Source organism: Crassostrea angulata, chromosome 10, assembly GCF_025612915.1.
Source record: "Crassostrea angulata isolate pt1a10 chromosome 10, ASM2561291v2, whole genome shotgun sequence".
In the NCBI taxonomy this organism is placed as follows: domain Eukaryota; kingdom Metazoa; phylum Mollusca; class Bivalvia; order Ostreida; family Ostreidae; genus Magallana; species Magallana angulata.
In genome coordinates this window covers 40,974,728-40,985,661 of record NC_069120.1, presented here as the reverse complement: position 1 = coordinate 40,985,661, position 10,934 = coordinate 40,974,728, and the positions used below count along the sequence as shown (strand labels likewise).

At 34.7% G+C, this 10,934-nt stretch overlaps 1 protein-coding gene across 1 annotated transcript in view; it reads left to right on the top strand.

The window, feature by feature from the left end:
* Positions 1-2,016: 2,016 nt before the first annotated feature.
* The window catches only part of LOC128164796 (uncharacterized), a 33,664-nt gene continuing 24,746 nt past the window's right edge, over positions 2,017-10,934 (top strand). The window contains exons 1-6 of the mRNA XM_052828794.1: positions 2,017-2,204; positions 2,337-2,377; positions 7,019-7,093; positions 7,974-8,037; positions 9,976-10,113; positions 10,625-10,715. Coding sequence (XP_052684754.1) covers positions 2,130-2,204; positions 2,337-2,377; positions 7,019-7,093; positions 7,974-8,037; positions 9,976-10,113; positions 10,625-10,715 — 484 coding nt within the window. The 5' untranslated portion in view covers positions 2,017-2,129. The remainder of the gene's footprint in view (positions 2,205-2,336; positions 2,378-7,018; positions 7,094-7,973; positions 8,038-9,975; positions 10,114-10,624; positions 10,716-10,934) is intronic.

The window sequence follows — 10,934 nt, the reverse complement described above, 5'->3', positions numbered from 1 at the left end:
GATCTTGGTGGAAAGCTATTTTTTCTATGCAAAATCGCTCTAGAAAACGACTTAAAACCATGCAACCACGACATTTCAAAATAAAAGAGCGTGAAAGATGATGAAGACAATGGAACCTTCCAACCTGTTGGACTGTATACGGAACGTTGAGTGTTCGACACCCGTCCGCGACATAAAAGACGGAATTTGTAAAAAAAAAAAAAAAAAAGAAAAAAAAAAGTAGGGAATGTACATAAATGCCTTCTTTGTTTTACCGATGGTCGGAAAGACCCGAACAGTTTCGACTGCTATTGCTCAAAGTTGTCGTTCTTTTAGTTGTAACGATAAAGAACTAGCCTCGGCTCAAATATCTGTATATTATAACTTGGAGCCCTTAAGTTGTACCACCTTGTAGAAAGAATTTCAGCTTCAACTTAGTAATCAAACACCTATAGGTTATGATCCCTTCAGTTGCATCTGATGACGTCACATTCTAAATGTCCACTGTGAACATACAATATCATTGGTAAACCACGTTTGCTTGTTCAAGTTTGTTTACTAAACAAATATATTTAGTGTGTGAAATCAAAATGGAATTTGAAGTACAGCGCTTTATCCCAATATTTCGTCTACACTCGTGTTAGAACGGAAAGTACCTGTTACTAAAAATAAATATAGGTATCTGTCGCAAAACATAGGTACTGATTATATAATGGTGTCTGTAACCACTGATTTGTTATGAATTTAGGAAACCTGCATCGAGTTATGAATATATAGAACAGCGAGTATAATTACAGTTGATAATCTGAACCGTGATAAAACGTCCACCAAAATAGAATAAATATAAGTGTACAATGTAAATAGAAAAAAAGTGTTATTCAAAAGATCTGTTTACTACCATGCCTGTAGAACATAATTTTGATCGGATTTCTTTGGTTTAAAGTGGTACAAATAGTCAAACCAACTTTTTATTGCATACTAACTATTTTACAACATATCCTTAACAAAAACATTATGTCGTGTAAGAGAGTAAAGACTCATTTAACATGGCAATTGTGTGAATTGCGTTTCTTTGAATACATTTTAACTAAATATTGTTTAATATTGATCGAAAATGTCTGATGTTTGCAAAAGCGCTAAATTGTAGGCGAAATAATGGGAAAAGGCACAATACCTCTTTCCTTTATTTATTTTTTTTTTCATCTAGATGTTTCTGGTAGGTTCGTCCCTTTAATAAAGGTTTGAGAAAGATTTCGAAATTGTATATTATAGCAAACAAATCATTTTTAATTAATAGAAAATCTAATAAAATAAAAAAAACCCCATATTTTCCAATACCTGAAGATTCAGAAAATTACAACTTAAAAACGACATAAATTCAAAAATATATGCAGTTCCTAAATAAGTTTGCTAACATTAATTCCAAAATCAGTGCTTGATTGGGATCTTATTTGAATGTCATATATCACTAACGATTATATGTACTATATTCTTATTGGATATTCTTATTGCAAACTTTGTTGTTCCAACTCAATTATACACTTATTAATACAATTCATTGTGTATAAATGCCCAAATTGGCGTGAAATATGTAAATGTATGTTTTTATAGACATTTTTGAGAGGGGGCGAGTGACAATGAAGAAGGGTGAGATGGATTGGAATTAAAACTTCATATTATTAGCCTTTCTTATGTGCGATTGAACATGATTAAGCAATGATGATAATTAATTCAATTAATAATGCCTGCGATATAATATATTATTTTCTTGATTTTTTTGTTTGATAATTTTTCGTGTTTTTTTTTTCTTGTGCGTGTGTTTTTGTTTTCTTTCATTCTTAATCTTCCTTTGTTATTCGAATAATTATATAACTTTTAAAAAAATCACTTTTCTTCCAAAATAAACAAGTTTGTTGTCGTGATTCGTAGTGCGCGCGGTGGCGGATTCCATACGTGCTGAACCTCATTTTACACAGCCACTCCCCATGAATCAGCCAATCAACTATCCGTTTACATCTCACGTGTTCATTGGTGGCTTCCTTCCGACGCTGGATCTAGGTCAGGAGGTAAAGAAAGAAATGGGAAAAGTTCTAATGATGAACTTCAGTTTCTGATTGTCAAATGGAGAGTAGAAATCGCGAAAGGAAAGAATGGAAAACGAACTTAGACTTCACAGTCCAGTGGGAGCGGAGCCAGTGGTGTATACGTGGCCTTTATCATCTTCGGTACGAGCCTTTTGCAAGTTTGATCAATACACATTTGTCCTCAATTTTCCTTTCTTCCATGTGCATGCCTGCGAGATAAATCATGCCGAAAATCATTGTTATGATAAATTAAAAGCTGTTTGTATTTTATAGGATGGTAAAGATGGAGCCACGGAGGTCATAGAAACGATAAGGTAAGTTTCTTTTATCTTCAAATTTTATGAAAATGAGTTCCTTTACTATGGAATCTATATTTAGCCCGGTCAATGAGCCTCGGTGGAATCTAGGTTACTCTCATATACTCTATGTGTGCCCGGGTCTCCCCTTGATTTATTTATTAATACAAATTAAGAACGTTTTATATTGTTTGGGGTTTGATTTATATTCTTTACTTTCGCTATGATGACCAAAGGCTATCATATGATTGTTTTTTTTAAGTGAAGGATTGTGTTTTGTGAATTCCCCTGACTCACTAATCAAAGCAAATTCCCCTAACACATGATGTATGTTGATTGTAAATTCATTCATGTGTACGTCACACAATTCAGAACAGCCGTTTGTCATTTGAGCTGAATTTCCTTTGATATTCAGTTTTCAACTTCATTCAATGTCACTTGCGTCACATTGATCATTAAAATTAAAAACGTAATAAATGTAAACACAACTTCTGCGTCATGTTTAAGATGGAGTTATGTAATAAGCATTCTGGTCATCAACGTAGAGGGATATGAATTTGAAAACCTCACTTCTGAGTTCTCTGATTAAAACATAACAGAGAACATTGAGGAAACAATAATGTTTACTAAGCTCAAGTCATTCTATATACATCACTGACTGTTCGGTACTGACATATTAAGTTATATTCTAGTTTGAGAATTTTCAGTGTGGTAGTATTTAAGTATCCACAAAAGTGAAACTGGAAAACCACTTGTATTCAGTCATTAACATCAGACTCATGTACACTTTGACAATGTTTTGTTCTCAATAGCAAGATTATGTTACAGATATTATTTAGGCTCACCAAATACTGATAAGTTAGCTTGTGAACAATGCCAAAGGAAATTTCTCACCTGTTATTTCGTTTTGACTCTATTGGTAATTATGATTATCTCATGAGGTTCATGCCAGTCTGAATTATGTATCAGTTTCGCAGTCATTGAGAATTGAAGCCTATGTTATTAGTTTGAATATCATTCTGTTCTTAAGGTTTGAATTGTGACGACCTGGATTTAGGACTAATCTTGTCAATATGACAAACTTAATACAAGTAATTGGTCTCTGAAAGATTTGCTTGTAATTAGTACTGGAAACATGATTGGTACAAAAAGCTGATGAACAGGTAGAAATTGCTGTCTCTTAGCCTTATCAGAGTGAGGATTAGACAATTAGTAAAGTGATGAGCTTTAGATAATGGAAGATTCATTTCCATCATCCGGTTATGTGAATTTCATTGATTGCAGGGCATGTTAATGACCTATCTCAAGGATTAATCCCAAGCGATCATAACTAGCAGGTTTCTCTTTGAATTTTGTAATAGGTTAGTTACAGACGTAGTCAAGGATGAAGTTTAAAGATTTTCATGATTTCGTAGGTGTATATATTTCTCCGCAATACATATGCAAACCATCCTCTCATGATGTTTTTGGTTCAGAGCATTGTATGTGCCATTAGTTAAAGTAAATATGATATGGAGTAATCTCTGCCTCATCCCACACTGAAATAATCCATCACTATGCATTTTTCTGTGACTTTGCACATAGATTAGATAAAGCTTAAATTGATTATGATCAATATACACAAACATCAATCTGGTCACACTGATAGTTGGATTCAAGATATGTTTCCCCGTTGTATGTCACATTAACCTGTAAAATACATAGATAACTAGGCGAACATGTGAGAAAACAGACCTAAGCATAATGAGCTTACGAGTAAAAAGATTGTATCAGCTGTGTAATGTTTCAAGTGATTTTGTTTGAGAATGCATGTTAAGAATGTGCAGAGCTTGATATAATTGATGGCCTGATGGTTATAGGGACCGGTAAATTTTGAATGTGGTCCTACAAAGCTGTAGCCCTTTGGGCCTTATGTTTTATTAAGTCATTTCTATGAACACGAATATAATGTGACGAAAGATATTCTCAATTGATTAGTAAAATTTCTAGACAAAATTCAAGAGATCTGATCAGTACAAAAAAAAATTATTATTTTTAGCCTTGAAATTATTTGTAATGACAATCTTTTGACCTGTGGCTCTGTATTGAAGGTATAAACTAGATGACTATGGGGGGGAAAAGTGTTATAAAATGTAGTGGTGTCTGATGCACAAATAAAACTTGCATCTCATCTACTTATATCAAACTGTTACAAACAACAACCTAAGAAAAGGAATAACAAACCACCACCCAACCACAAGGTAATGTAGGGCCAGGTCTGGGCTGTGATTTATGACACCACTTATATTGTGGCTGAGCCCCAGGAAATGAAACATGTTAAGTAACATCAGTAGCTGTGTAGGTCTTTCTTTTCATCGAAGTGTTGATCAGGGGGAAAAATCAATGAGACTTAATGCATATTTCTGACAAGATTGATCATAGCTTGAAATTAATGGCAGTGATAAGTGAATCAAAAGGTCGAGACATGTTAAGTGTGAAATACACATTTACACATGTCAGGATGTCAGTTTCATTGTGTGCCCCATCTCTTGATTGTCTTTAGCATGCGGGCAGCTACATGTTATAGGAATTGATTAATCGGCAATGTGTGTGTGTGTCAGTAATTATGCAGGAATTCAGTATGTAAAAAGGGGGCCACTTTTAGATTTTGATTTCGTAATGGTGGCTCATCATGCAACATAACACCTCAGCAAATCTGCTTGAAAATCAATTTGTCTGAAAACCAGGTAAATAGTTCACAGTGGTAGTAGACCTTAGCTTTTAAAAATAGCATCGATAATCCCATGAATCTAGAAGCCAAAGGTTTTTTGAGCTGATTGGTGTGGCGGTGGTAAGAACTTTCTCCTCCTCAACACACTGCCTTGTTGCTGGTACACAGACAAGATCAATACAAAGAGAGTGAGAGAGGGAGAGAGTGGGAGTTCATCGCAAGGCATTGTCCCTTCAGGGGAAGAGAGCATCATTACTAGTTGAAGCAATATTGATGTCTGGTAGCATGTTGATGTGGGGGGTCATTGTTCCAACTGCTGTGGGTCATGCATGGTATCAGGGCTAAACAGTCGAATGTGTAGGTGGTGAAAATCTAGGTCAGCTTCCCCTGCTGTGGGTTTGTGTTGTGTATTGGAGTGGGTTGGTTAGTTGTAAGAGAAAAAAAATGTGGGCGTATTGACTCGCCTGCTCATACCCCACAGGGGTTTTTAGGCTCGAATAGTGATATGTTTTCATGTTATTCTGAAAGAGAAACTTATGGTGGTATATATTATATAAATAAATGTTCTAGAGGGAAGTGGGGAAAAAATAATATCCCAAAACGTGACCAAGCCATAAGGGTTTCATATCATATTTTTTTAATAAAAAAAGGAAGAAATTAAAGCAATTTTCTAACTTCACTTTTGTTTGCCTGAAAAGTATGTGTTGGGCTTATGTTAAACAACACTATTGACAATGAATTGCTAGAATTATAGACGAAGCATTGTCTCTTTTGTATGAATTTTTTTATCAGTGACATTTTGTTGTTATTTTTAAAAAACATTGTTATTGTCGCATTTAACGAATATGTTAATATACTGTGATATTTTCATTATAATTTTTTTTGTTATGTAAGATTACAAACAATGTGACTATCGTAGTACAGTCAATGAAAGGCAAGTTCATTAGCATTTAGATAGCTAAAAATGGGATAGACACCTATTTAATAATTTTACGATGAACATGTCAGTGACATTCTGAATGAAACATTTGGTTTGTGTTTCAGTTGGTCTACGTAGGTGCAAATTTTGACCTAATTTAAGAACCATCCAACAAATGATGAAAGTTTAAAGTAACTTGTAAAACTGGTAATAAGCGCCCCACACCCACTTTAATTTTCTGAAATTACATAACGCCATAACCTCAACCATTCCTGAAAGTTGCCTGAAAATTTATTCCAACTGTCGGATACCATTTTGTTTGGCCAGACGTTTTATGGAGTAAATTACAGGCCATTATTAGAGCGATTGGCCAGTAAAAAAAAAATTGTCTTGCATATTTCATCAGAGGGAAGGAAGGAGTGATATAGCATATGTATTGATGATAATGGTATCAGAACAAAGATTTTTCAGTGATTAACAAAGTTATCTATAGCAAGTCCTAACTTGAAATATTCAACTGAGGGAATGTCACATTATGTCTGTGTGTACACTAGACATAACATTATTTACAAAAATTTTGATATGAGTGTCGGCATAAACTTGGCCCACAATTATTTAAAAATCCATTGACATTGAGGACAAATGTGTCATGCACCAATTACTTTCTATATAAGTATACTGGAAGTGGCCATTTAATACTTACACCTATATATATCTCCTTTATAATGTTGAGTGCAGGGTTGTCTCTAAGACCCGGGAGGCGGGGAATTCCCCCACCTATAATGCCTTATTTACCCGGCTATTTTTGCATTTCAAACACAATGTAGCTATACGCAAGACCCCAGACCCCCTTCTACTTTTTCATTTCCTCCTTCTACTTCAACTTTTAGAGACAACCCTGTGAGTGCACACATATATATTTAATTCACAGTTTTTTTGATCAATGTGATGAACAATTTTTGCCAGATTTTTTATGTGATAAACAGGTGACGTGCATATGAAATTTGAAAGTGTTTATTATATTTTTCAGATTTGTAGCTAAGGATGTTCCGGAGCTGGACTCTGCCCTCAAGAACCATATCCTCCAGGATTATGAAGTAGACAGGTAACACGGGGGTCCTGTGCCAAATAATGTTACTCATTATACCCAAAACCCATGACCCCCCCCCCCCACCCCATCCCCATCCCCATCCCCACCCCTTTTCCTCCTTTCCCCCACAGATTCCAGAAGTGTTCAAAAACAAAGGATTAATAACTGTAACTGTAGATGTTAGGAAATCATGGACAATATACACAACAACATAACGCCTTCTTTACCTAATTACCTTTGTATTACAAGAGGGAAGCAACAAATTGCTGATGATTAAAAAAGATTTTTTTTCTCTGTTGTGAAGTTTGTTGGGTCTTGTCATCTGAAGGTTACAGTTGTGTCATACTTGGTCTGGCGTTAATGAAATAGTGCGTAGTGTTTGATTGGAACGAAGAGCTTGTACTGGCATGCAGTGACTACACATTATCACTGATGAAGTGATCTGATCGTACCTGTCTGTCAGTCTGATAAAGGTGCAAAGTGAGGATCATTCATCATTTGATGTAAATTGTCAGCCCCAGAAAAACAAGTTCAGTCACTCACCTGTGGAATACAGTATAAGCTTACAATATATATTGTAGGATTGTACCTGGTATTTTTATTAAAAATTCTTGCAGAATTTTGACCCCTTTATTAAAAGATTCTGCAGTTATGTATGCAGTGTAGCTATATCATATTTAGCAAAACTGTGACAAAAATGTTCTTTCATGTGGTAAATTTATGATTTAAAATTAAGATTGTATGTGTCTTAAACTGTTTTTAAATATGAATGCTAGCATTTATCTAAAAATGAATGATAAACATGTTAATAATAATTAAAGCCAAAGAGATAGATTTTGTTTTTTATGAAATGAGTAGCACACATCTGATCTTGTCTTCTTTTTTTTTAATCCAGTTTTGAGAGCATGAAGAATGTCTGTGACAAGTACAACAGAGCCATAGACAGCATCCGACAGCTAGTAAGTGACAGTCGCATTCATGTACTTATTGATGTAACAAACTCGGAATAGAATTACGAAATAAAAACCAAAAACCCAGCGCAATTGTATCCGATTACCCAGGGGTATATTAACAAGTGATTACGATAGAATGGCATCATTGGTAACTGATACCTGATATACATGAAAGCAGCTTGAGATGAAGATGATGATGATGATGCAATGTATGTGTGAATTGTTGTGGGAAGTAGGATTGATGTAAATATTTTCTTTCATTTTGAAGTGCGTTTAGCATTAAGGGTATAAGGTGCAGGGTATAAAGTTTATGGGTGGAGTTGTAACCAGATGTTGGTAATCTCTAAAGGATTAGACAGAATTGATCTTGTTATGACCAAAAAAAAAAAAAGAAAAGAAATGAAATAAATATTGCATGCTTTTGATATTACTTTACCAAGGTTGAAATCTGATATTTTCATTCATGTATGTGCTGTATGTTATGTAAATTCATTGTGTTTACATCAGGGATTTTACCATTCGGAGATTATCTGGGGATGGACCAGAGATAAACAAAAGAAACAACCACATCTACAAAATAATGACCCCCACCAACTAAAAAAAATACTCCAACCTTTTCAAAGGTTGAGAAAATTGCAATACACATTGAAATATAAAGCTGTTAAACCAAAAACAGCTACATCTTAGGATTTTTGTTAAGGAACCCGCTTTTCCATTTGAAACCAACACTATCATGTAGTGTAATATGGCAGGAATAAAGACTCTAGATGTCTACCAATATTCATCCTTCCAGGGCAGAAAGCAATGGGGTGATCAAAATACATTCAAACTGGCAGCATACGAAGAAATTTTTGGCACCAATTTTCTGTCAGAATTACACAAAGTCTTTGGTTTCCTTTCGGTCAAGTAAAATCTCTGCCTATCTGGTTTCTGACTACAGTACACGCTTATAAAAGTCTCTTTAGGTCTTAAAGCAGGTTGTTGTGACATATGCTGAATAATTTTTAGATAAATGGCTGCTTCAATGTTGCCATCATCTGACCAGTGGACAAACAACGTATTCTTTGTGAAAATAGTGCGTATCATTGATTTGTGTTTTATGCATATTTTCATCAAGGTGTGAAAATGATCATACAACCTATAGGATGAATGGATATTTACCTATTTATTGAAGTTATTATCTGTGATGGGCACATCATGCCAACAATGATTGCAAATAATGAACATGCAGGGAAAAAGTACTCTAAATGATTAAACTATGCTCTCCCCCTACGAATCATTTCATTGATAGAATGAGATGATTATTGTTATTTATCCAGGTTCAGCTATAAAATTATTACGTTGCGAAAACTGTGCTTCTTTGTTTCAATTTATCCAGCATTGCCGTAAGGTTTAAGCTAGCAACAAAATAGGAACCTCAGGTGGCACTTTCTCCAAGAAGTCCCTATTGCAGTGTTGCCTTCTAAAAGTTAGCCAGATCTGGTTAAAACCTCATTGTGTCTCTTTCCAAAGATTTATCTCTTTAGGAAATTTAAGAGATCCCTTGATCTATGGATTTTTAGAGGGTTTTTTTTTGTTTTTAATTAGTGATACGACAAAGGTTATGTTACAGGTTGTATTTCTTAGGTTAATGGTGTAATGTTTGAAAGAATACTGTCATAAACTTTTGATCTAAAATATCTTAAGATATTGATTTGACAGACATGTTGGTGTCTTACATTGAGAACAGTAGAATGTATCACAGGTGTTTGGTTTGAACATTTCAGTTCCTTCATCAATGGTTTCAAATAGTAAAAAAAAGAAAGAAAGAAAACTGGAAGAGTTGTACATGTATTGGATATTTTGGAAGAAGCATATTGACCGCCAGCCATAATAACTTCAAAATGTTGTTGTTTTTTTGTGTGTGTCTTTCAATAAATGATATTGTGTTATATCTTGTTTCAGTGGAAAGGCACGAGCAGACAAAGCGAGCTGATGGGTCGTCCCTCCACGGGGCTACTGAAGCACATACTACAGCAGTGTTACAACCTGGCAGTGAGTGATCCAGAGAAACTGAACCAGTATGAACCGTTCTCACCAGAGGTAAGAACCAGGCTTTGAGAAACCGAACCAGTACGAACTGTTCTCACAAGGGTAAATAACTATAAGATAGAACCAGATAAAAACTGAATCAGGTTGAACTGTTTTCATCAGAGGTTATTAACTATAAAATAAATCCAGACATATAGAAACTGTATTCTCACCATAATTACATGTAGGAACCATATTTTGGAAAAACTGACCCTGTGTGAACAGAGGTAATTAACTATTAGATAGAACCAGATGTATAGAAACCGACTCAGTGTGAACATTATTGAATACAGAAGAATGAGCTTTCATTTGATCTCATTGATAATGAAACCAAGTAATACAGGCAGTTTTAGCTCATAATAGAAGTAATAACACCCTCATCATTTTCACTGTTACAATCTGTAGTAGTATGGGATTCTCTTTAAAAAGAGTATATTAGAGATTGTTGAAGTGACATCTAGGTACATTTTCCACTAATCAGAACTGTATGCATCCCTCTTATGAAGCAGTCCTTTTTCTATAGGTGTACGGGGAGACTTCCTTTGACCTAGTAGATCAGATGATTAAGTCCATCAACTTCAGCGAGGACGACTACTTCATTGATCTAGGAAGTGGTGAGTGGTTCCCGGTCCAGGAAACCCTACAATCTATAGTTTCCATATCTGTATTCATGTATCTATGTCTCCCAAAATTTATCTTAAACAAGAAACATGTAAATCAAATCAAGGGTAAACTTATGTTTAAAAAAGTCTTTAATATAAAAAAATGAAAGAATGACATTTAAGTTTAATGAATTTTTTTTAGACAAAAGTGCTCATGACATTCGAATAGCT